Consider the following 27,220-nt stretch of genomic DNA (forward strand, 5'->3'; position numbering starts at 1 on the left):
GAACAACATTTTCGACAAGTACTACAATATTTTCTACAAGTTCAACAACATTTTCGACAAATACAACAATATTTTCTACAACTACAACAACATTTTCGATAAATACAACAATATTTTCTACAACTACAACAACATTTTCGATAAATACAACAATATTTTACTGGAGAAACAATATTTTTGTTAAATACAATAATATTTTCTACAAGTACAACAACTTTTTTGGACGAGAACAATAATATTTTAGGCAAAAACAACATTTTTCATAAGTAGAGCAACATTTTCTACAAGCACAACAATATTTTCAACAATAGTATAACCATATTTTTTAGAAGCATAACATCTTGAATAAGAACAACATTTTTAATAAGAACAACATTTTTAATAAGAACAACATTTTTAATAAGAATAACATCTTAATAAGAACAACATTTTGAATAAAAGCATCTTTGGTAAAAAGAACTATTAGAAGAATAAAAAAAAACTAGTATGAGAATAAAACCAATTTTGACAAAAAGAACAACAACATTTGCGGTAAGAACAAAAAATAACAATTTTCCAGCACGAAAAGCAACATTTAATGCTTACCTCATTTAAACAATAGCAATTCCAGTAGAAATACATTAAAAAAGAACATGACTTTCCTTCATAAAAGAAATGCAACAGGTAATATGCTTCCTTTATTTGAAGAAAAGCAATACACACAAAGTGTTTGTTTTACTAAAAAAAGCAATATTAGAAATTGGTTGCAATTTGTCTGTCACTAACTGATTTCGGTTATGAAAGTAAATCGAACAAGTCTGAATATTGAAATAACAGAATTTAATCTAACTAATAGTGAATAATTGCATGAAAAGAAAATACTACCTACGTGTTTAAAAATTTCAAAATGGCTACGAGGATGCGCTGTGACGTTCAGCTGTTGCTCTGACGCCATACAACAATGCCAATGGCGTCAGTTTTACGTTATTTACCAGTGGATTTAGAATGGAAGTTATTCAGTAATTTTTAGTTATTAAGTTTATTATTTTATTATTTTTTTTTATCTCTTTACTTTTTTATACTTTTATTATTACTATTAAGGCCGGTTTCACCAACTCCGATTAAAAGTTAATCAATGATTAAATCCTTAACCGACAATTAGATTGATGCGAAATCCAAATTAGCTAAATTAATTGTATTCTTGGTAAAAATTGACATAGTTTAATATTGATCTTCACACTTTCTATACCAAAAAAGGGGAGATAACATTGATCCGATCTTGGGAGCATGGCTACTCCAAGATTGGTTCAAACCTTAAGCCATTCTTTTTTTTCACCCTTGATTTGTAAATAAACCGCACTGTGAAATGGGAAACCACCTCTCCCACGTTTTTAAGCCGCCATGTATGGTAGAATAATATTACGCGGTCAAAGACCGCGGCGCAATTGCCTCCAGTTATCCTTTCTTTTTCTCTTATCCGAAATTTTTAAACTATACTCATAGGGGAAATTCGGACCCTCCTTTCTTGCATTGATTTTCCTTTTATAGTTATTTACTAAAATAAAACTAAAATAAAACTATAATAAAACTAAAATAAAACTGTAATAAAATAACAGTACATCAACCTAACATCAACTATACAATTATTTTTTCCAAGGTTTTAAGCTAAAAATGTACTTTGGAAAAATTTTTAACTCCCTAGGGAAATAAAAGAGGTAAAAGAAGTGCCATTTTTAATTTTAAAAAGTTCAAATAATATAGTTTTCGACGCTAACTTCAGGAATATATTATTAAAAAAATAATGAAAAGTAAAGAAGTAAAAAAGTAAAAAGTAGTAATTAGTACTCAAAAGTGGTAATTAGCGATAAAAACTAGTAGTGATAGTAGTACTAGTACTAGTGGTAGTAGAAGTAAAAAGTACTGACATGTCAGTAGAAGTATTAGTTAAAAGTAATAGTAATTTTACAACCGGAAAAATCAAAATTAATCTTCATAAAGAGGAAGTACATTTTTATTTTTTTTAATAATTCTTCCTTTTTTGTTACTATACACTATATCGAGCAGAAGTCTCTCATTAATTATGATCTTTGATCTACATACATACTTTGTGATAGAAGATATGCACACGTTGTATATAATTCGAGTGCATTTTAATGAGAATAATAAACATATAACTTTCTCGAGTGTGATAATTTGTAACGGCTCTTTTGTTGGTGTAAATTTTCGAAAATTACACCTCAGATTATAATTTAATGTATGATGTATAACTTGATATAAAATTAAAATGTACATATAACAATATGTGAAGGGCCAATAAAAGAGAAGATTCAACGAAAGAATGGAATGAGCGAAGTGTCCAACCCTTTCGACGTCTCTCTATATAATCAATACTCTTCAACACATCAGCTTTCATAAAAGCTTTAAAAAAAAAAAAATTCTTTGTTACTCTTCATTTTTCCGAAAAAAAAATAGCTAATAAAACTCAATTTTAGTGGAAATGAAGAAAGAAAATTGTTACACCATATTGTGCAAGAATTTTCTTCATTGAAGATTTATCAAAATTCGAACACAAACTGTTAACAAAAATTTTCATTTGAAATTTTGAATTAATAAATTTCACTAATTATATACTAACTTTTTGCTTCTGAATTAGTAAATTTTAGTAATGAATAGAAATTTCTATTAATTTATTAGTAAGATTTACTAATTTAACTAACTTTTTGCATTTGAACTAGTAAATTTTACTAATCTTTTTTTTCTGAATGCGTAAATTTTATTAATAAATAATAATTCCTACTAATTTATTAGTAAAACTTACTAATTAAACTAACTTTTTGCATTTGAATTAATAAATTTTACTAATAAATAATAATTTATTAATTTTAACTAATATAATTTTTTGATTCTGAATTTGTAAATTTTACTAATTAATAATAATTTCTATTAATTTATTTGTAAGATTTACTAATTAAACTAACTTTTTGCATTTAAATTAGTGAATATTACTAATAAATAATAATTTCTACTAATTTATTAGTAATATTTACTAATTAAACTAAATTTATGCTTCTAAAATAGTAATTTTTACTAATCTAACTTTTTGCTTTTGAATTAGTAAATTTTTTAATAAATAATAATTTCTACTAATTTATTAGTAAGATTGGGTTATCGGTAATATTTGATAATAATTAAACTAACTTTTTGCTTCTGCAATAGTAAACTTTACTAATTTAACTAATTTTTTGCTTTTGAATTAGTAAATTTTACTGATTAATCTAACTTTTTGCAATTGAATTAGTAAATTTTATCAATAATTAGACTGAATTTTTGCTTTTCAATTAATAAATTTAGCTAATAAATATTAATTTCTAATAATTTATTAATTCAATTAACTTTCTGCTTTTGAATTAGAAAATTGAACTAATATATTATTTGTATTTTTTTTCTATTTGATATTCTTTTTACTAATTTATTAGTAAGCTTCACTAATTAAACTAACTTTTTGCTTTCGAATTAGTACATTTTTAAAAAAAAATCGCAATTGCTATTAATTTATTTGAAAAATTTACTAATTAAGCTCACTTTTTGCTTTTAAATTAAAAAATTGGTCTAATATTTTTTCTACTTTATTTTTTTTATATTTTATATTCAATTTATTTTCTATTCTAAATAAATTTCTACTAATTTATTAGTATGTTTTACTAATTAAACAAACTTTTTGCTTTTAAATTAGTGAATTTTACTATTCTCTAAATTTGAATTAGTAAATAACTTTATTAACTTAAATTAGTGACTGACTCTTTGCTTTTAAATTAGTAAAAACAAAGAAATAGTCATTTCTACTAATTTATTAGTAAACTTTACAAATTAAACTCAATTTTTGCTTTTAAATTAGAAAATTGATCTCATATTTTTCAACTTTATTTTTTTATATTTTATATTCTATTTATTTTCTATTCTAAATCAATTTAGTACATTTTTCAAAAAAAAATAGCAATTGCTATTAATTTATTTGGAAAATTTACTAATTAAACTCACTTTTTGCTTTTAAATTAGAAAATTGATCTAATATTTTTTCAACTTTATTTTTTTATATTTTATATTCTATTTATTTTCTATTCTAAATCAATTTAGTACATTTTTCAAAAAAAAATAGCAATTGCTATTAATTTATTTGGAAAATTTACTAATTAAACTCACTTTTTGCTTTTAAATTAGAAAATTGATCTAATATTGTTTCAACTTTATTTTTTTATATTTTATATTCTATTTATTTTCTATTCTAAATAAATTTCTACTGATTTATTAGTAAAATTCACTCTTTCAAAAGCAGAAAGTCAGTTAATAAATCGAATTAGTAAACATTTTTACTAATTCAAATTTTGAGAGTACTTAAAACTAACCTTTTAGTTTTGAATTGGAAAATTTTACTAATAAATAGTAATATCTACTAATTTATTAGCAAAATTTACTAATTGAACTAATTTTTTACTGTTGAATTAGCAAATTTTAATAATTAAACTTGCCATTGAGTTTTGAATTAGTAAATTTTACTATTAAATAGTAATATCTACTAATTTTTTTTTATTAGTAAAATTCACAAAATAGACTAACTTTTTGTTTTCAAATTAGCAAATTTTACTAATAAATAATGATCTCTATACTAATTTATCAGTAAAATTGGGTTATCCGTAAAATTTACTATTTAAACTAACTTTTTGATTTTGAATTAGTAAATTTTACCAATAATTAATAATTTTATTAATTCATTAGTAAAATTTACTAATTCATTAGTAAATTTTACTAATTTAAAAGCAAAAATTCAATCACTAATTTAAATAAGTAAACTTTTCCACTAATTTAAATTTAGATAAGATAGTAAATGAAAATTTATTCCGCAATAAAAAAAAGATGGAAAATTATTTGTATTCAAGTTTTGTTTACATTTTAGAATCAGGAAGTTTTTCGATAAGATCTGTGGGAAAATAACTCGCGTACATAATATAAAATAGAGAAAAGACAATATATTTGGAAATATAGTAAAATTCCCGTAATTTCTTATAATCTTTCGATCTCGAAATAACTGTTTCACTCAAATATATATATACATAGTAAAAATAATTTCATTGACAAAAAATCGTCTCGCTTTCTTGATTATGTTAATGAGTTTTACCAAGCGCCTTTCCTGCATGCGCGTGCATTTAGGCTTATATTTCCCGTCTTTCGAATGCAATAATAACCTTCAATTGTGTATAGATGCACATCTTCCTTAGATATAAGTGGAGAAGGAAATACATTATAAGCATTTTCGAACACAGTTTACCCTGCGCTTGTGTTTGTGAATTTTATTTTTCAACTCTCTTTCTCTCTCTTCTTTTTTCTCTTTCTTTTTCTCTTCTTAGAGGCGATATTACCCTTCGACATGCAAATGCAATTTTTGAAGCATCCGCAACTTTGATATCGCTAACATTATAGTTACCTAACAGTTTTCTGTTGGTGAGCATTACGAAATATTGCAAAGAATAGATATAAGAATATATAGTTATTGTCATTACCGAGGGCAAATATACTTAAGAATTTCTTATTCGTTTTACTCAATCTTTTCTTTTTTTTACAGTACTTTTTCCTCTGAAAGAAAAAAGAAAGAAAGGGGAGGAAAAAGGAAAGAAATTTTTGCAAAAGTGAAGTTATTTGTTAATAAAGAATTGCCTGTGAACTCGGGCAAACTTCCAAGAGCGGAAAATTTTAATTTGTAGAATTTAAATTATATTTAACTTTCCACCCGTTACAGAAGAAGCCCTTTTTTCTCTCTTCTCTTTACGCTGTGAATTTAATTGTCGTTTTTACGTTCTAATTATATGATTAAAATTCACAAATGTGTGAATTTAATTAAAAAAAAGCGTTTTATATACCATTTTTTCTCTTTTTCCGTGTCGAGATTTAACTCTCGACAAGGCTCCTGGGGAGAGAGAGAGAGAGAGAAAATAAATATAAAAAAGTAGAGTAAAAAAAAGTAAGTAAAATAAAAAGAAATAAAGTTGAAAAATAACAAAATAAAAAGAAATTAAATTAAAAATAAAAAAAGGCTACCGGAGAGAGAGAGAGAGAGAGAGAGAGAGAGAGAGAGAGAGAGAGAGAGAGAGAGAGAGAGAGAGAGAGAGAGAGAGAGAGAGAATAAATATAAAAATGTAAAACAGTACAAAAAAGACAAAAAATAGGTAAAATAAAAAGAAATACAATGAAAAATGAAACAAGAATAAATAAAATGAAAAATAAAAAGAAATAAAATAAAAAATTGATGTAGAAATGAAAATAATAATTTAACAAATTTTGCAAAAAAAAAATAAGTACAATTTTCGCCCTACTCCAAACAATATGAAAAAATACAGAAAAAAAACTTGTTAAAAAATTAAATCATAATACTTCTGAATTAAAAATTCAATTTTCTTCCATCACCTCGCTCGATAAAGCAAAAAAAAAAAGAATTTAGATCGAATCTTCAAAGGGGTTTCAAACTTCATTGAATTTAAGAAAAAAGAAAAAAAATGAACATATTTTGAATTTAAATTAACTTACCTCGGAGAATACGATATAAAGTATATATTTTCTCGTGAAGTAATAATCCATACACACACACATATATATATAAGCATGGATAATAAGATTACGTTCATTAAAATACAATTATATTAAATGAGTTGCACCAAATTGTTAAGATGAGCATAATATAAGAGAAAAACATTTTTTTTTCTTCAATTTTTTCTTCTTTTTAATAATACATCAACTTTTGAATATAGTTTACGTCGGAAAAAAATGTTTAATAGATTCTATCACAATAATTAAAGGATGTTGAATATTTTTTATCCTCCGTTAAATAGCGTAAGTATCAAAGATGAAGTTGTACTGCGTACATATATGAAATTACCAACTTTTGCATCGATAAAGTTTATAAGAGAAGAAAAAAAAAGAAAATTAAAATCCATCAATAACCGCGCACATTGTCTTCTCATCTCGATTCTCAAGTTGAAAATTATTAAAGGCTAGCCAACGGTATTCAATTTCTGATTATATTGTGTGTAAAATTTTTTATTTTTAAAAGTAAACTTAAAATTTCTAAATAATTTCAATTCTTTACGGGAATTAAATTATTTTTATTAATAATAAAATTTTTAGCAGAAATTTAATTATTTTCAAAAGCTCTCATAAAATTCTGTATAAGAATTCAATTATTTTTAAAAATAATGCAATTCATTGCAGAAATTCAATTTTCAATAACATGTAAGGAAAATTCTCAAAACAATTCAATTATTTTCATAAATAATACAATTTTTTTGCGAGAATTCAATTATTTTTAATACAATTTCTCGAAAGAATTCAATTATTTTTAAACGTTTCAAAAAAAAATTTATCGAAAGAATACAATTCTTTTTATAAATTTAGAATTTATGATTTTTTTAGCGACATTCAATTATTTGAAATTTTTTTTTATAAATTTCTTGCATGATTTCAATTATTTTTATAAATAATAAAGTTTTTCTCAGAAATTCAATTATTTTCAAAAATTAAAAAAAAAATTTTGCAGGAAATCAATCTTTAATAAAATGTAAAACTAATTTTCCAAAACAATTCGATTATTTTTTCATAAATAATAAACTGTATTTACCAGAATTCAATTATTTTTAATTCAATTGTGATACAATTTCTCGAAAGAATTAATTTATTTTAAACGTTTCAAAAAAAAAACAAATTCCTCGAAATAATTCAATTCTTTTTATAAATTTAGAATTTATGATTTTTTTAGCGGAATATGATCTACAAGTTTTGAACGTTCAAATGAACGAAACACTTTTTATTAAAAATGTTTTTATAATTTATTGTTTGCAATAAAAATTAAAAACTTAAATTTTACACTTAGAAACTTTATAATTCATTTATTTTATATCGACAAAAAATTATTGTAATAAATATTTAAATTAAAGAAGAAAATAAATAAATTTCGTTCATTTGAACGTTCAGAACTTTAGGATCATAGCGGAATTCTAAATTTCTAAATTTCTAAATAATTTCAATTCTTAACAGGAATTCAATTATTTTTACAAATAATACAATTTTTCGCAGAAATTTAATTATTTTCAAAAATTTCTGATAAAATTCTTTATAAGAATTCAATTCTTTTTAAAAATAATGCAATTATTTGCAGAAATTCAATTTTCAATAACATGTAAGGAAAATTCTCCAAAACAATTCAATTATTTTCATAAATAATAAATTTTTTTGCGAGAATTCAATTATTTTTAAAACAATTTCTCGAAAGAATTCAATTTTTTTTAAACGTTTCAAAAAAAAAAAATTCACCGAAAGAATTCAATTCTTTTTACAAATTTAAGATTTATGATTTTTTTAGCGGAATTCAATTATTTGAAATTTTTTTTGTAAATTCCTTGCATGATTTCAATTAATTTCATAAATAATATAATTTTTCGCAGGAATTTAATTATTTTTAAAAATTATAAAAATTTTTTTGCAGGAATTCAATGTTTTAAAATGTAAAACTAATTCTCCAAAACAATTCGATTATTTTCATTAAATAATAAAATGTTTTTATAAGAATTCAATTATTTTCAATTGAATTTTAATTTTTAATGCAGTTTCTCGAAAGAATTGAATTATTTTTGAATGTTTCATGAAAATTCATCGAAAGAATTCAATTCTTTTTATAATATTGAGTTTATGATTTTTTAGCGGAATTCAATTATTTAAAATTTTTTTTGTAAATTCCTTGCATGATTTCAATTATTTTTATAAATAATAAAATTTTTCGCAGGAATTCAATTATTTTCAAAAATTATAAAAAATTTTTGCAGGAATTCAATGTTTAATAAAATGTAAAACTAATTCTCCAAAACAATTCGATTATTTTCATTAAATAATAAAATGTTTTTACGAGAATTCAATTTTAATTCAGTTTCTCCTTTCTCGAAAGAATTGAATTATTTTTAAATGTTTCATGAAAATTCATCGAAGGAATTTAATTAGTGTCAAATTAATCGGCGATTCTTGCAATTATTATTACAAGAATTTAATGATTTTCAAAACTTTAATTTTAAAATCCAAAACATTTAAAGAGACAGATACAACGATTATTAATGTAGATTATAAATAAACTAATAATTATTATTATTATAATTATAGTAATAATAATGTTGATAAATTTTTGTTAATTGATAATAATAATAATAATAATAGTTAGGTACTATTATGATAATTAATATTATGTTATATTAAAATTTTCTAAATTGTAACCAAAGAAATAACAATCTGCCGTGAATTTAAATTTCGTTTTCCAAAACCAGTTCAAAATAATTAAGTTCAATTTTATTACACCCACCATTATTGGATTGAAATTATCACCAAGAATTTATCTAACGCGTACAATAATTTGTTCCTCCACTTTAAAAATATACTTCGCATTTAATAAAATAATGGCTTCTGATTAAGAGAATTTCGTAACAGAAGCAGGTTTTTTGGTGTGCGCGTTTATTAAATCTTCGCGATAAGCTTTTTAGAGGACTAAAGAAAAAGATATATGTTTATTCCTTTCTTAAAAATTATTTAATCCGAAAAAAGATGTAGTGTTATAATTTTTCTTTTCATTTTTCATGAGACAGAGAGAAAGGGAGAGATAATTATATATTTAGAACAAGACTGGTCTCGTTGCATATAAATATATAAAACGGGTTATCGCATTTCTTTTCTGGTGCTTCATAACAAATTGTTTGTTTCCTTCTTATTCATCCTCTTTTTCTTTTTTTTGCTCTTCTCTCTGAAATCGGTCATTATATCATACTACAATACAATACCAACTGTATTGTGTTTCCTATGGTAAACAAAATTTAAGCCAGGAGAAAGGGATCATATTTTATGCTGGGCATATTCTCTTTCTCTCTTTTTCTTTCGTCTTAGTCTTGAAAGCCTAATCGTAGAAAATTTCACAAAGTTTAGTTTATGCCTTTGCAAATAGCATTGTAGGGCTCGAACCAGTGAAAGTATTTAAAAATACGAACTTTACGGACCAAAAATGAAAAATTAGGGACTAATTACAAACTAAAATGTAACTAGTCCGAGTCAAATAAAAGAACAATTTAATTAAAACTATAAATTAAATTTTTTCATAACTATAAAACACGAAGAAATCGAGTCAAAGACTCGGAGTGATCGATTTCTTCGTGTTTTATAATAATTAAAGATGACTCAGTGATAAAATCATTATTTTATATAAAAATATTGTATTTCTTCAAAATTATTTTCATCATTTTAATTCAAAAACTATTTTTAAGAATTTTTTACTAAAATTCTTCTTTAAATCAATTATTTTTAATAATTTTCGAAAAACTTCTTTGACAATTATCAAATCCATTTATTTACATTATTCAATTTTACAAAATTTCAAATATTCGTAAATTCTTCAATTAAATATATATTAGAAAATAAATACTTTAAATAATTTCAAAAAAAACTGCAATTAAACTTTTTCATGAAAATTAATTTCAAAATTCAAAATTATTTCTAAAAATTCACGCTATATTGCTTTTAATATTTAATTATTGTCTACAATTTTAACTGAAATTCATTTTTAAATCAATTTTTATTAGAAAATTCTACTAGAATTCAATTATTTAAATACATAAATAAATAATTTATCGAATAATTGAATGTTTCTTAAAATTGAATTCTCATAAAGAATGTTATCAGCAAATTTTTAAATAATTGAATTATTTTGACAAAATTTAGTAAAATTTTTAAGAATAATAATTTCTAAAAAGAATTTTATTATTTTTGAACATAATTAAATTTCTGTAAAGAATTTTATTTTTCTTGAAAATAATTGAATTTCTGCAAAAATTTGCAATTTCACCAAAATTAAATTTTTTTTAGTGTTTTTAACTAAAATTCTTCTATAAATCCATTTTTCTCTAATAATTTTTGAAAAAGTTCTTTAAGAATTTTCAAATTCATTTGTTTAAAATTCAATTTTACAAAATTTCGATTATTCGAAAATTCTTCAATTAAATTTATATGAGAAAATAAAAACTTCAAAAAAATAATTTCAAGTAAGTTTGAAATAAAATTTTTTAAAAAAATTAATTCTTCTACAGAATTGTTAATTAAAACTTAAAAATATGAAAAATTAAAATTTTCAAAGATTTTGATATGAAACCCTTTTAAAATTCAATTTTAATCTAAAATTTTAAGTGAAATTCATTCTTAAATCAATTTTTATTAGAAAATTCTACTATTCAATTATTTAAATAAAAAAATTATTTATTAAATAATTGAATTCTCATAAAGAATTTTATCAATAAATTTTCAAAGATTTTAATATGAAACCTTTTTAAAATTCAATTATTTCTGAAAATTCAAGCATTTAATATTCAATTATAATCTAAAATTTTAAGTGAAATTCATTTTTTAATAAATTTTTATTAGAAAATTCAACTAAAATTTAATTACTTAAATACAAAAATAAATAATTTATTGAATAATTGAATGTTTCTTAAAATTCAATTCTCATAAAGAATTTTATAAACAAATTTTCAAATAATTGAATTCTTTCGACGAATTTTAATAAAAGTTTTAAGAATCATTACACTTTTCAAGGAATTCCATTAAAATTGTACTAATTAAAAATAATTGAAATTTAGCATTGAGTTTTATTATTTATAAAAATAATTGAATTATATTTAGAAGAAATTTATAAACAATTTGTTTATAATTGAATTCCTGTCAAATTTTTATTATTTTATAAAAATAATTAAAGGTTTTCGTAGAATTTTATTAAATTTTTTTTCAATACTTGAATTCTTTTGGAAAATATGATTAAAATAGTAGATACATTGAAAATCATTAAATTGATGAAAATTTTTGAAAATAATTGAAATTTTGTCAAGAATTTTATTAAAATTTTTGAAAATAATTGAATTTCGGAGAAAAATGTTATTATTTCTAAAAATAATTGAAATTCACCATTGAGTTTTATTATTTATGAAAATAATAATTGAATTCCTAAAGAGCATTGTATTCACAAAAATAATTGAATTCATGTAAAAATTTTCTCATTATTATAAAAATAATTGAATTATTTAGAAGAAATTTATAAACAATTTGTATCTATATAATTGTATACCTTTGAAATTTTTATTATTTTATGAAAATAATTAAAGTTTTTCGTAGAATTTTATTACAATTTTTTTAAATAATTGAATTCTTTTGGAAAATTTGATTAAAATAGTAGATATTGAAAATCATTAAATTGATGACATAATTTTTGAAAATAATTGAAATTTTGTCAAGAATTTTATTAAAATTTTTGAAAATAATTGAATTTCAGAGAAGAATTTTATTGTTTCTAAAAATAATTGAAATTTTTTAGGAGAATTTAAAAAAATTTTTGAACATAATTGAATTTTTGCGAAGAATTTTATGACTTTTGAAAATTATTGAATTTCTGCAATTGTTTGTAATTTCTCTAAAATTCTCCAAATTATATCGTAAAATTAACGAACTTTTAGTCCTTTTTCTATCAAATTACGGACTTTACGGAGCTTTTTTTTAAAAAAAAAAACTGACTTTTCCGTAAACTCTTTTAATGAATTAAATAATTTATAAAATTAAAACTCACACCCGCACTTAAAGTTAAACTTTTGAATAAATTAAATGTTTTTTTGTTTTAAACCAAAATTAAATTTTAAAGAATTAAGTAGTCGCTGATTACTAGGTGCAAGCCTAAAAATACATAGTTTTTCTGAGGATATCAAATATTGAGACAAAAAACGAATAAAAAATTTTACTTCGCAACATCATGTATAGAGTAAATTTGTACACCGGATTTGAAATTGAATCTCACAGTGCAACAAGAATAATTAATTTATGTGACGCACGTTCATTGGAGATTAAGATCAATTTCTTATTTGCATTCATGCAGAACGTGAATATGCTGAATTCAAATTCAATATTCCAGATACGTACCTAACGTTCATAGTTCATGTTATATAGAGTATATAGTATTATCTGGAACTTTAGATTTCGATCTATATGTGTGTGTTAGAGTGTAGTTTCGCGCATGTAGGATGTTAAACTCTGGAAGGGATTAGTTCGGTCTGATGATTCGAAAAAACAAGTATATACTCTCGACATATGCCAAGTTCAACGGCAAACAAAACGAATCTGCATTTTTATGAAACGTATCACGAACTACTCTTTTTTCTCTGCCTCTCCTCCATTACGCTTCAGTAAACGTATCTCAACAACTCTGGATTCTTTCTACGTCTGTGTCTGTGTTTATATTAAATTCTATTTTTTCAATAAATTCCCTTGTTTCTCTCTATTTATACTAATAAGGAAAATAATAATAATAATAATATTTGTGTGATGTGCTTTCAAAAAAAGTGACTACGAATGTAAAAGATTTTAGGTTTTGTTCATAAAATTTTGGGGTACAAATACGAAAATAGAATCAATTACTATTACAAAGTATTGATATTCAATTCTTTCTTCTATCCGAAATATTCAATTAAAAAAATTTTATTTTTAATTACTATTACAAAGCATTAATATTCAATTCTTTCTTCTATCCAAAATAATCAATTAAAAAATTTCGTTTTATACAATCAAACAGAATCTTTAAATATAGTTTCAATTTTTCGAACAAATCCAATTACTTTGATAAACATTTTTTTTTAATCCAAAAATATGTAACTAACCAAAAAAATATGTTTGAATTAAACATATTTTAAAATGTAATTAAATGCAATTTTTATTGAATCAAAGTCATTAGGAATTGAATCAAAATTATTATGTTTAATTAAAAAATAATTATTGTTTCACTGTATAACAAAGATAATTACGTTTAATTCAAATCTATATTGTTTCCTTAATGTATTTTCAAAAATTTTAATAAATTTCTTCATGGAAATTCAATTATTTTTACAAATAATAACATATTTTAGCGAAATTCAATTATTTTCAAAAATTTTAATAAATTTCTTCATGGAAATTCAATTATTTTTACAAATAATAACATTTTTTAGCGAAATTCAATTATTTTTACAAATAATAACATTTTTTAGCGAAATTCAATTATTTTCAAAAATTTTAATAAAATTCTTTACAAAAATTAAATTATATTAATATATAATTTAATTTCTCGAAAGAATTCAATTATTTTCTAAAATAGTAAATCTCTTCGAAAGAATTGAATATTCTATTTCTTAATAATAACATTATTCGCACGAATTTAATAATTGTTTTCAAAAAGCTTAATAAAATTCTTCGAAAAAATTCAATTAACTTCACAAATTTTAATAAATTTTTTTATGGAAATTCGATTATTTCTACAAATAATAAATTTTTTTGGCTGAATTCATTTATTTGAAAATTTCGTAATCAAATTCGTTGCAATTATTCAATTATTTTCACAAATAATATAATTCTTCGTTGAAATTCAATTATTTTTCCAAATAATAAATTACTATATATAGAATTTCAATTATTTTCAAAAATAATAAAATTTTTCACATAGAAATTCAATTATATTCATAAATAATTTAATTTCTCGAAAGAATTTAATTATTTTAAACAAAACTAGAAACCACTTTGAAAGAATTCAATTCTATTTCTAAATAATAAAATTCGTCGAAACAATTCAATTAATTTCATAAATTTTAATAAATTTCTTCATGGAAATTTGATTATTTCTACAAATAATACATTTTTTTAGCTGAATTCATTTATTTGTAAATTTTTCAATAAAAATTTTGATAAATTTTGATAAAATTCTTTATAACAATTCAATTATTTTCAAAAATAGTAAATCTCTTCGTAAGAATTCAATGATATTTATAAATAATAAAATTCTTTGCATAAATTCAATTTTTCAATCAAATTTAAATAAAATTTTTCGCACGAATTCAATTATTTTCAAAAAGTTTATTAAAATCTTTGAAACAATTCAATTATTATTTTATAAATAATAAAATTCTTCACACGAATTCATTTATTTTTAAAAAGTTTAATAAATTTTTTCGAAACAAATGAATTATTTAAAAAAAATATTTGATGAAATTTTCTCTTAAAAGAATTCAATACTAATTTCAAAAAAATTAATTTTTCTTATTATTTTCCTAAAAAATTATTAAAATATTGAATAATTTTGTTGAAAAATTGTTTAAAAAATTAATTGAATTTTGGAACAATTACAATATTGTAATTTTTCGAAATAGATAAATTTTTATGAAAATGGTTTTACATTGAAATTATTTAAAATTTTAATTCCTTGGGAAAAATAAATTATAATAATTATTTAAATATTTATTTAGCAAAACGATACAAGTTTCGATTAATTTTATTTTGAAGTTATGAAAATTTACTTTCAAATTCAAATTTTTATCGTACTAAATTCGATTTGGTTTATCTAATAAATTTCATGTATTTTATTTATTTTATTCATGTTATTTATTTCAGTTTTTATCTTATTTTCCAAATTCAGAATTTTTAAACCTACTTCTATATTGTTCGGCACTGATTGTTTCAAAATATTGCAAATATTATTAGAATTTGGATTTTTGACTAGATATAGTGATTATAAATGCCGGACTAATTGAGAATTCGATCATTACGGACTGATTTCAAATTCAAATTTTAGACCTCTAATTGACAGATTTCAGATTATTGTTCATTAAGCCTTTGTGATTATTCTGCACAAAGTTCTAATTTATACATTTTTTTTTTCATTTTTTTTATTATAATTTGAATTAATGACTCATTTTTTGCTTTTGAATTAGTAAATTTTTCTACCAAATAGTAATTTCTACTACTTTATTAGTAAAATTTACTAATTCAAAAGCTATAAGTCAGTCACTAATTCAAATTAGCGGAAAATTATTTAAATTAGTAAAAATTACTAATTCAAACGCAGAAATTTAGTTTAATTACTAAATGCTACTAATAAATTAGTAGAAATTAGTATTTATTAGTAAAATTTACCAATTTAAGTGTAAAAAGTCCGTCACTAATTCAAATTAGTGGAAAATTTTTAGTAATTTAAATTTAAAGAGTTAAGATAAGGCCTTTGGACTGAATTTAGAAATAATTGAATAATTGAATTGCTATTTGAATCAGTATAGCTGACTTTTTACCATCGCAGCTAATTTTAACTAATTCAAATTTTATGGAGAATTTTGAATTAGGCGCAAAAAATAGTTATTTTCTATTTAGTTTTTTTCGTTTCAACTATATTTTGCATCTAATTCAAAATTATTCTTTCATTTAATTCTAAATTTATTTCTCGAATATAAAATAAGAAAATAAAATATGGAACAATTTCCACATGAGAGAAATATTGGTATTTAATTTCAACAAAGTGGTATATAAGAAAATTTCTATATCAAATCAAAATGTTCCTGGGGACAAAGGGGAATGACAAAATGTCAGGATAAAAAAGTGTTGGAGAGGAAAAGTTTATAGTGAGAGAGAGAGAGTGATGTCAGTTGGGAAAAAGGAGACGGAGAAGGCTTTCTACTTTTATATCACTCCCCGTTTTGTCAAAGACGAGAGTATATAGTGAGGAACGCGACTACTCCCTTGGAATTTTTCCTTTAAACCTTTTATTTTTGGGATCATTATTTTGCAACGTCTCTTCTGAATTCCGATCAGATTCCATATCTCATATATATCTCACTCTCACCCTGTTTCTCTTTCAATATATAGTTGACAGAAAGAGAGAGAGAGAGCGAGAGAGAGAGAGAGAGAGAGAGAGAGAGAGAAAACGAGGGAGAGAGAAAGAAAAAAAAAAGGAAATTTCGAGAGAAAGAAAAGAAAGAAACAAGGAGAGATAGAGAGAGAAAGAAAGAAAAATAGGGAGAGAGTGAAAGAAAAAGAGAAAAAAGGGAAAAATAGAGAGAGAGAAAGAAATAGAGAGTGAGAGAAAAAGAGAAAGAAACAAGGAGAGATAGAGAGAAGGAAAAAGAAATAAGGAGAGAGTGAGAGAGAAAGAAACAAGGAGAGAGAGAAAAAGAAATAGGGAAAGAGTGAGAGAGAAGGAAAAAGAAATAAGGAGAGAGAGAGAGAGAAAAATAAATAGAGAAAGAAAGAGAGAGAAAGAGAAATAAAGAGAAATAGCGAGAGAGTGAGAAAAAAAATAGAGAAAGAAAGAGAGAGAAAGAGAAATATCGAGAGAGTGATAAAAAAAATAAATAGAGAAAGAAAGAGAGAGAAAAAGAAATATCGAGAGAGTTAGAAAAGAAAAGAAATAGAGAGAAAGAGTGAATAGAGAAAAAGATATAACTATGACAAGAAACCATGGAGAGAAAAGGTTATTGAGGTTTTGAGAGTTTCTAGAACCAATTTTTAGACATCTCATTTCAGGCATTTATCTCTTGAAGAGTTCTCTTTCTCCTCTTCCCTTAGGGTTGAGAATCCATGAAAACTTTTCTCTGAATTCTCATTGCTCCAGGGTATAAACTCACTGGTATGGAGTTAAATTTTTGATGAAGACAGTTTCTTTGACTTCTCGCCTACTTTACTTTCGCAATTTTTCGAATTTGATTTCGTTTTATGTATACATAGGTATATATATATGTAGGAGAAAAAATTGATGGAGTGTGAAAATTTTCACTTCTATTTGAAGACACGAAAAATAAAAAGTAAAGAAAAAATATATATTTTATTTACAAATTTTATATGGCAATCACGAATTTTAAATTTGAAACTAGATGGAAAAAGTTTTGAAATCTGCGTATAAAACTATGTACTCAGCAACAATCTGATTTTTGTTTTCAAAAATTTAGTAGAGTTAAGTGTTTGTAATGATAAAAAATTCCCCAAAAAGAATTTTTAAGAAAAATATTTTAACTTTTGAATTTGGATCAAAAAATAAAATTATAAAAGCAATTTGATTTTTGTTCTAGAAATAAAAACTTTTAAGTGTCAGTAGTAAGCAGAGATTACGAAATAGAATTTTGAACCAGAATTTTGAAAAAAAATGGGGGTAACGACTCAAAAAAAATTACTTTTCGTTATTTTTGATATGGGAGTGGTTTTCAATGTATTTTCGCCTTCTAAACACGAATCCAGATCTCAAAATTGTCAATTACGTTAAGATTTTGAGAAAAGTGGGGGTAAAGACCAAACAAATTTTTGTTTCGTAATTTCGGATATTTTTTAAAAAATTTTTATTTTTGAATTATTATTATATGGTTATTAATACATTTTTGCCCTCTAAACACGATCCCTACGGTTAAAAAATTGAAAATCACTTTAGGATTTTGAAAAAAGTGGGGGTAAAGACGCAAAAAAATTTATTTTTCGTTATTTTTGATGTCGGAATTGTATTCAATGTATTTTCTCCCGTTGAACACGATCCAATGATCCAAAATTTCCAATCACGGCAGGATTTTGAAAAAAGTGGGGGTAAAGACCCCAAAAAATTGTTTTTTTCATTATTTTTGACTTGGGAGTGGTTTTCAATGTATTTTTGCCCTCTAAACACGATCCCTGGTTCTAAACTTGAAAATCACTTTAGGATTTTGAGAAAAGTGGGGGTAAAGACCTAAAAAAATATTTTTTTTCTTATTTTTAATATCGTACTGATTTTTGATGTAATTTCGCCCTCTGAACACGACCCCGGGTTCAAAAATTGTTAATCACGTCAGGATTTTGAAAAAAGTGGGGGTAAGACAAAAAAAAAATTTTTTTTTTGTTATTTTTGATATGGTAGTGGTTTTCAATGTATTTTCTACCGTTAAATACGATCCAAGCTTCCAAATTTGCCAATAACGACAGGATTTTGAGAAAATTGGGGGTAAAGACCACTAAAAAATGTTTTTTTTTCGCATCAGAAAGTTAATATTCAGACTAAAGAGTAGAACTAAACAGAAATATATTTAGAAGCAACTCTAGAAATAAATACCAAACTTTCTGACTGTCGAATTTTCCTCTTCGAAAATTCAATTTTGACGATTCAATGCTTGTCAAGGGCGAAATTGCAATAAACAGGAATCAACATATTTCACCTTACGGAGGCTATTCTATTTCTGAAGTAAAAGGAATTTTCCATCGAAGAAATCGCATCGTTATCCAGACACATTCAATTTACGACTTTTCATGAAGAGAAAGAGAGAAAGATAGAGAGAAAAAAAGGGGTCATATATTTACTAGTACCTACCTACGTCAGGTGGTAAAATTTCTCCCCCCCCCCTCTCTTCTCTCTAGTATCATTTTGCAATTCTTTATTGCGAACGAAGGAAAATTTAACACAACGTCTCCACCTATAAACGACCATTCTATCTCAACAATATAAAAGAGAAAAACAAATATAACGAAATAACAATGTTATTGTTATCAAATGTGAAGAATGGTAAAAGAGAGTAATCGACTTTTGTATAGGTGGTACTGTATATCTTGTATCAAGGACTACTGACAAGTGAAAAAAAAAATACGAGGTAAATATGTGCACATTTACACGGGGTGTGTATGTGTACACACATATAAATACACACTGGGTGCATAAAACAAGAAGAAAATAAATGAAAAGGAGAAGAAGGCGAAAGGACGACGACGCTTGTTGGTTATATACTTGAATGAAGTCGATGAACTTGGACACATATATGTGAGACTAAAAGCGAACCGCAGACGTAACAAACATTATCGATCGTTGAAGGAAATTCAAGAGAAATTTTTCCTTCCCTTTTTAGTTTTTCCTTATGACACACCGTATATATATATATATAGAAAGACGCGCTTTTCCTTTAAGGATCCTTTTGAGATCCTTGGAGACATCGACCCTCCTCGTAAAACTATACTTTCATTCTTATTACATTCTCGAAACTTGATATTGGTTTTATATTCCGTCAGGGATATTACAATGAAAAGACTTGTCAAACTCGAGACATAATTTATTAAACCACCAATGTTGCTCCTGTGATCTAAAATCTTCGATCTTTACTCGATATTTTGTTACCGTTTCGCCAAATTTGATTTTTTTTTTAAAAAGTATCATTTTTCAAAAACTTTCCCAAATATTTCTACTCTTTTTTTTTTTTTGAAACCTCTAATCTTTTTTTAAACCTTTTCTTATCCTTTTTATGGGTCTTTCTTAATTCTTTTATAAATCTTTATTTATAGTTTTTGAATCAGTTTTTAAATTGAAATTTAGTAAAACTTTTGAAAACTAATTGAACTTTTTAAATAAATTTTCGTTAAATTTAGAATTTTTGGAAAATAATTGAATTTTTTAAAATATCACTGACTTTTTTAAACGAACTTTTCGAAAACAATTGGAATTTTTAAATCAATCTTAAAAGAATTAAAATAAAAAAAAATTATGGTAAATTAATAAAACTAAACTAATTAAATTTTTTTAAATAAATTTTGGTTACATTTAGAAGAATTTTTGAAAAATAATTAAATTATTCAAAAGAATTTTTGGAAAATCACTGAATTTTTTAAAAGAATTATTAGAAAATAATTGATTTTTTTAATTAGATATTTAAAAGAACTGACATAAAAAATAAATAAGTATAATTTAATATAGTAAAATTTTAACAATTGTATAAAAAGAAATAACATGGAGTTGAATGGAAAATTTTAAAATATAATTAAACAAAAAGTTAATAGAAATTCAGTTAATAGAAATTCCTTTCAAACATATATGTGAATTTATTAATTAAATTTAATGACAGTTATAGACTATATATACATGTTAAAATTTTCATTTCAAATAATAATTCCTTTGATCTGGTAAATACTAATCATAGCAAGATGAGATATAGTAAAATAGAGTTACTGAAATTCTGATGTGTAAATTTCAAATAGGATTTCACAGGAATTGCTCTACTGGCGCGCAGCTTCCAAAATAATTGAGTTAACATTTCTGTAGGATAATGTGATATATAGTGTATATAGAACTCAATTATTTGACGAATCTGTCGATTATTTTTTATTTATTTTTTTCTTTTTTGACATGAAAAAAATTTATTTAATTTTCTATTGAAAATTAATTTCAGTCTTTCTTAATTTATTTTTTCACTTTTTAAAATTAAAATTTAAAGAAAAATAATTAATATAAAATACAGTGAAAAAAAATTTATTTGATTCCAATAAACGATTATAGGTTTCGCACTTATCTATATACTAAAAGCTACTTTTTTTTTTTTGAGAATTTGCATTACTGTAAATTAGCTAATAGTTGAAATAAAAGAAATATTCTCAAAAATTTTAATGAAATTCTTCATTAGAATTTAATTATTTTCAAAAGTTTGAATAAAATTTTTTGCAAAAATTCAATTTTGTATTTCCAAAAATTTTAATAAAATTCTTCGCCAGAATTCAATTATTTTTACAAATTATAAATTTTTTTTAGCGGAATTTAATTTATTCGAACATTTTTTTTAAAAATGCGTTGCATGGATTCAATTATTTTTATAAATAATAACATCTTCTACAAAAATTCAATTATATTCATAAATAAATAAATTTCTTGAAAGAATTGAATTATTTTCAAATATTTTAATAAAATTCTTCATCCGAATTCAATTATTTTTACAAATTATAAATTTTTAGCGGAATTCAATTATTCGAAAATTCTTTTATAAAATGCGTTGCAGAAATTTAATTATTTTCACAAATAATAAAATTTTCTACAAATATTCAATTATACTCATAAATAAATCAATTTCTTGAAAGAATTAAATTATTTTCAAAAATTTTAATAAATTTTTTACAAGAATTCAATTATTTTTACAAATAAAACATTTTTTTAACGGATTTCAATTATTCTAAATTTTTTTTATAAAATTCGTTAAATGAATTCAATTATTTATACAAATAATTAAATTCTTCTTAAGAATTTAAATATTTTCAAAAATTTTAATAACATTATTTTCAAAAGTTCAATTGTAATTCATGTAAATAATTAAATATCTCTAATGAATTCAATTTTTTTAAAAAATGTTAACAAAATTCGTCACAAAAAATTAATTATTTTCATAAATGATTTTTCTCGAAAAAAATTAATTACTTTCAAAAATTTTGATAAAATTCTTCACAAGAATTTAATTTTTTTTTTGCAAAAATAGTAAATCTCTTCGCGAGAATTAAATTATATTTATAAATAATAAAATTCTTTGTAGAAATTCAATTATTTTCAAAGAGTTCAAATTAAATTCTTCGAAACAATTCAATTATTTAAAAATTTTTGATAACATTTTTTAAAAGATTTCAAATATTGTTAATAAAAATTTAATTAAATTCCTCGAAAGAATTTAATTATTAAAAAAAAATTCATTCATTCATTATGTACCTAAAAAATTATATTAAATTCGTTCAAATACAAGTTGATTTCAATAAAAATTATTTGATTCAATTAAATACTTTTTTGGGCAAGTAATTGATTGAGTCAAATAAATTATTTTAGCGCATAGTATATAGGATAATAATTATTATTACCATAAAATATTTCTCTATATTTATATTTTAAAATTAAAATTTAATTCCCTATTTTTTTATTAATATTTTTTAAATTCTTTTAATTCCTATTCTTTCAATTCCCTATATTTTTTTATCCCCTAACACTTTTTTACTGGAATTTATTCAATTATCTCTAAACGCAAATAATTGAGAGGTATTTTTATTCTACATAAAAGATATAATAACACGAGATTATTATCAGTAGGGTGTAATAGAGCTAAAAAAAAATTAAAATGCGAAACGGTTATCAAAGAATTTTGCATGCAGTATATATATGTACTATATCAACTACTATATCTTACTATATATACTATATATATGAGAAGAGATTGATGATTCCGTCTGATATATATCTACAGGTACCGTACGTGCAATCTTTTTTCTATACATAGATATGAAAGAAGACAAAATATTTCCCTTTGATCGACAACATCCGCAATGCTCTTTTTTGTTATTGAAGAATAATGTAATATCATTATAAAATATATGACGGGGGAATATGAAAGTATATTATGGTAATCGACCATATGAGGAGAAAAATTCTTTTCCTGACTTTTGCGTATATATCACAAAAGTTGAAATTATTTTCTTTTTTTTTCTTTTTTGCTTCTGGTGAAATCTTGTCACGAATTGTCAATTTTCCACAGCAAAATAAAAAAAAAAGAACAGAATCGTTGTGTATGAAATGTTACCCATCGTAAAATGATATTGAAGGAGTTTGCTGAATTTTATGCAAGAGAAAAAAAATTACTCCTGGAAATTTTAAAAATTGTTTCGTACTTTATATTCTGTCAGTATTTTTTTTTTTCTTTTCTTTTTTTTTTTTTTTTGACGACAAGTTTTTGTATTCTCTGTCTGTCTATTCTTCAGAAAATTTTCTCGAATAGTTCTCGAAAGTTTCTTTGACAAATTTTTCTTCAAATTTTGTTTCTAAAATTTTCATTTGCTAAAAAATTATTATAAATAATTGTTATAAATAATAACTATTATATATTAAATATTAATAATTAATAATAACTGGTATATTATATTCTTATTTATTTTTTTAATTTTATATTATTTATTATATTTGAATTAGTAATTAGAGAAATAATATTATTTCTTTTCATTTAATACAAAAGAGATTGGAGATAATTTTTTTTTCTTTCTTTTTCATCTAAATAAATTTTATACCTTTTTTATGAAAAAGAAAAGTATAGAGAACCATCTTTTTTGATTAAAGAAAAATTTTATCAGGTGCGCCATTGGAGAAATGTAATTGTCGGTGGAAAAAAATAGAGCTTAAATCGAAAAAAACCAATAGCAAATGTAAACTGCAGAGTCTCATTATTTTGAAACACACTGTTTGATAAGAGAGAAAGAGAGAGAGAGAGAGAAAAAGAGTCTAACAAGCACTTTACGTTATTGTAATATCAACTTTGTGACCTCTTTTCTTCACATACTTTTTTCCTTTTTTTTTACACAACTGTAACTGAATGTTATTTCCAATTATAGTAATTTTAAATTATGTCCATTAGAATATTAAATTTTACTATAAAAAAAAGATTCTCATAATTTAAAAAGTTAATTAAGTACTATTTTCTAAATCTGAATTAGTGTAAAGTTGTCTTTTACTAATTTTTCTAATTCGGTTGTTAATCGAATTTAATATTTTACAATTAAAATTTTTTTAATTATTAATAATAATAATAACAATAAAAATAATTCGGATAACTTTTTACTAATTTTCCTATTTCGGTTGTTAATAAAATTTATTATTTTATAAATAAAATCGTTTCTAAATTATAATAATAATAAAAATAACAATCAAAATAATACAAAAAGTAACAAAAATAATAATAATAATAATAATAATAATAAGTATTTTTTTCATTCATTAAATTTTTAGTAAAAAAATTATCAAAAAAAGATTAGAAATATTTTTTGTTCACTAAAATTTTAGTAAAAAATGATAAAAAAAATGTTTAGAAAAAAATTTTTTTTCTGTAGTAAAAAATTATCAAAAGATATTTAGATAAATTTTTCCTCATCAATATGAATTTGTAGAAATGGCCATTTTTTTCGTAATTTAAATATAAAGATGTGCGAAAAATATCTTTTTTAATTTTGAAATACAATATTACATTATTAACGAGTAATAAAAAAACCAGACTGCGTGATATATTCAAATTGTCAACAATATTACCTCACATTCTTGTTAATATTCTCAAAAAAAAAAAATTCTATACCATATAACGAAATGGTTCACATAAAAAAAGTCCTTTTATATTTCAACACAAAAAAAAGTCATAAATGTCACGAAATTTTTTTTTCACTTTTTCGATATGAAGGTTTAGCGAGAGTGATATATCAAAATCGAATGTCAAATATTGTAAGAGAAAAAAAAGGACATTTTGCGATTAAAGTTAACATACAACCATTATACTTATTTAAACTGAGAAAAAAATTTTATGTTCTAAAAATAAAATTTCCAGTTCCTTTCAGTTCTGGAAAATTATTGAATTACTAAATTCTAGAAAGAACGTTCAGTTATAGACGTTACATTGAAAATTTTTAATTTAGTAATTAAAAATAAATTTTTATTTCAATTAAAACTTCGGTTGGGAAATATTTATTTTAATCAAAAATTTTCTTCCAAAAATCGTTATTTAAAATCTGTTTGGAAAATTATTATTCTAAATCAAATTCTAGTTTAAATATTTTTAGTTAAATTAAAAATTCAGTTAGAAAATTGTTTTTCTAATTCAAATTGTAGTTTCAAAATTTTTATTTTAAATAAAACTTCATTTGGGAAATTTATATTTTAATTTAAATTTATTTATTTAAGTCTCAGCCCTCAATCACAAGGATAAATAATTAATGGGCAATCAAGCTTGCAAATTTTTATTTTAAATTAAATTTAAGTTTAAATATTTTTATTTTAATTAAAAATTTAGTTGCAAAATTGTTATTCTAATTCCAATTCTATAGTTGGAAAATTTTTATTTTAATTTAAATTGTATTTTGAGAATTTATATTTTGATTTAATTTCTAGTATAAAAATTGCTATTCTTATTCAAATTCTTGTTTCAAAAAATTTTTATTTTAATTGTAACTACAGTTGCAAATTATTGTTATTCTAATTTAAATTCAAGTTGGAAAATTTACATTTCAATTTAAATTCTATAATTTTCACTTTGAGTCAAATTCTATTTTTATTTTAAGTAAAGTTTCCAAAAAATATTTTTCATCATTTAATTGATTTCTAAATATGAAATAAAAAAAAGTAGATAAATATATAGGACATGATGCAAAATAGTGATAGTGATTAATAGCGTTGTTGGTCGAGTCACACACTCGGATTTCAATGTGTCTCGATTGTAATTACAATTCCGACTTCACTAGCGCAATAGAAATGCTCTTGAATCACTATCTTTCGTTTCAAAGGATCGTAATTGCAGTGCGCATCTATATATTGGAATCACAGTTAGTCCAAAAGTTTAATATCCCTAGAGAAACACAATCTCTCATCTCAAAATTATCAAATGATTGCTCGATACACTAATGTGTTGCTGTGTACATTTGATTTGATTGAAGCAAATATTTCTGTCCCCGGCATTATGATAAATATTGCATCATCACTTTTCAATCATATTGACATTATTCTGTAATATTATAGTAACCAAAAATTTTTACAATTGCAGTTTTAAATAAAAATAAAAATTTTTCAACTGAAGTTTCAATAAAAATAAAAATTTTGAAACTAGAATTTAAATTGAAATAAAAATTTTCCAACTAGAATTTGAATTAGAATAACAATTTATGCAATATTGACTTGTTAATTAAATTAAAAATATTTAAACTAGAATTTAATTTAAAAAAAAAAATTTCTAACTAGAATTTGAATTAGAATAATAATTTTGCAACTGAAGTTTTGATTAAAATAAAAATTCTCAAACTACAATTTACATTCAAATAAAAATTTTTCAACAATAATTTTGAAATAGAATAACAGTTTTATAACTGAATTTTCCATTAAAATAAAAATATTTAAACTACAATTTGATTTAACATAAAAATTATCCATCTAGAAATAGAAATAAAATAAAATTTTGGAATTACTTAAATATTGATTAAAATAAAAATTCTCAAACTATAATTTAAATGAAAACAAAAATTTTCAAATTAAAATTTATATTAAAATACATGTTTTCCAACTATAATTTTGAAATAGAATAACAATTATTGAATTGGATTTCAATTAAAATAAAAATTTGCTAAAACTAGAATTTGAATAAAAATAAAAATTTTGCAACTGAAATTTTAATTGTAATAAAAAGTATGAAATTGAAATGTGAATTAAAATAAAAATTTTTTCAACTAGAATTTGAATTAGAATAACAATTTATACAAATAAATGGTTAATTGAACTAAAAATATTTAAACTAGAATTTAATTAAAAAAAAAAATTCTAACTAGAATTTGAATTAAGATAATAATTTTGGAACTGAAGTTTATTGATTAAAATAAAAATTCTCAAACTACAATTTACATTCAAATAAAAGTTTTTCAATAATAATCTTGAAATAGAATAACAATTTTATAACTGAATTTTCCATTAAAATAAAAATATTTAAACTACAATTTGATTTAACATAAAAATTATCCAACTAGAAATAGAAATAAAATAAAATTTTTGAATTACTTAAATATTGATTAAGATAAAAATTCTCAAACTATA

The 27,220-nt window shown here is 22.3% G+C and overlaps 2 protein-coding genes across 6 annotated transcripts in view; one reads left to right on the plus strand and one right to left on the minus strand.

The window, feature by feature from the left end:
• Positions 1-6,980, minus strand: part of LOC122508757 — a 166,151-nt gene extending 159,171 nt beyond the window's left edge. For both annotated transcript variants that reach the window (XR_006302265.1, XM_043622279.1), the window contains exon 1: positions 6,556-6,980. Coding sequence is in view for 1 of the 2 variants with exons in the window: in XM_043622279.1 (XP_043478214.1) it covers positions 6,556-6,653 (98 nt within the window). In the remaining variant the exon portion in view is untranslated. The remainder of the gene's footprint in view (positions 1-6,555) is intronic.
• The window catches only part of LOC122508713 (adenosine receptor A1-like), a 131,979-nt gene that overhangs the window by 3,069 nt on the left and 101,690 nt on the right, over positions 1-27,220 (plus strand). The window lies entirely within an intron of this gene.

This window comes from Leptopilina heterotoma, unplaced genomic scaffold (assembly GCF_015476425.1).
Source record: "Leptopilina heterotoma isolate Lh14 unplaced genomic scaffold, ASM1547642v1 Lhet_114, whole genome shotgun sequence".
Taxonomy (NCBI): domain Eukaryota; kingdom Metazoa; phylum Arthropoda; class Insecta; order Hymenoptera; family Figitidae; genus Leptopilina; species Leptopilina heterotoma.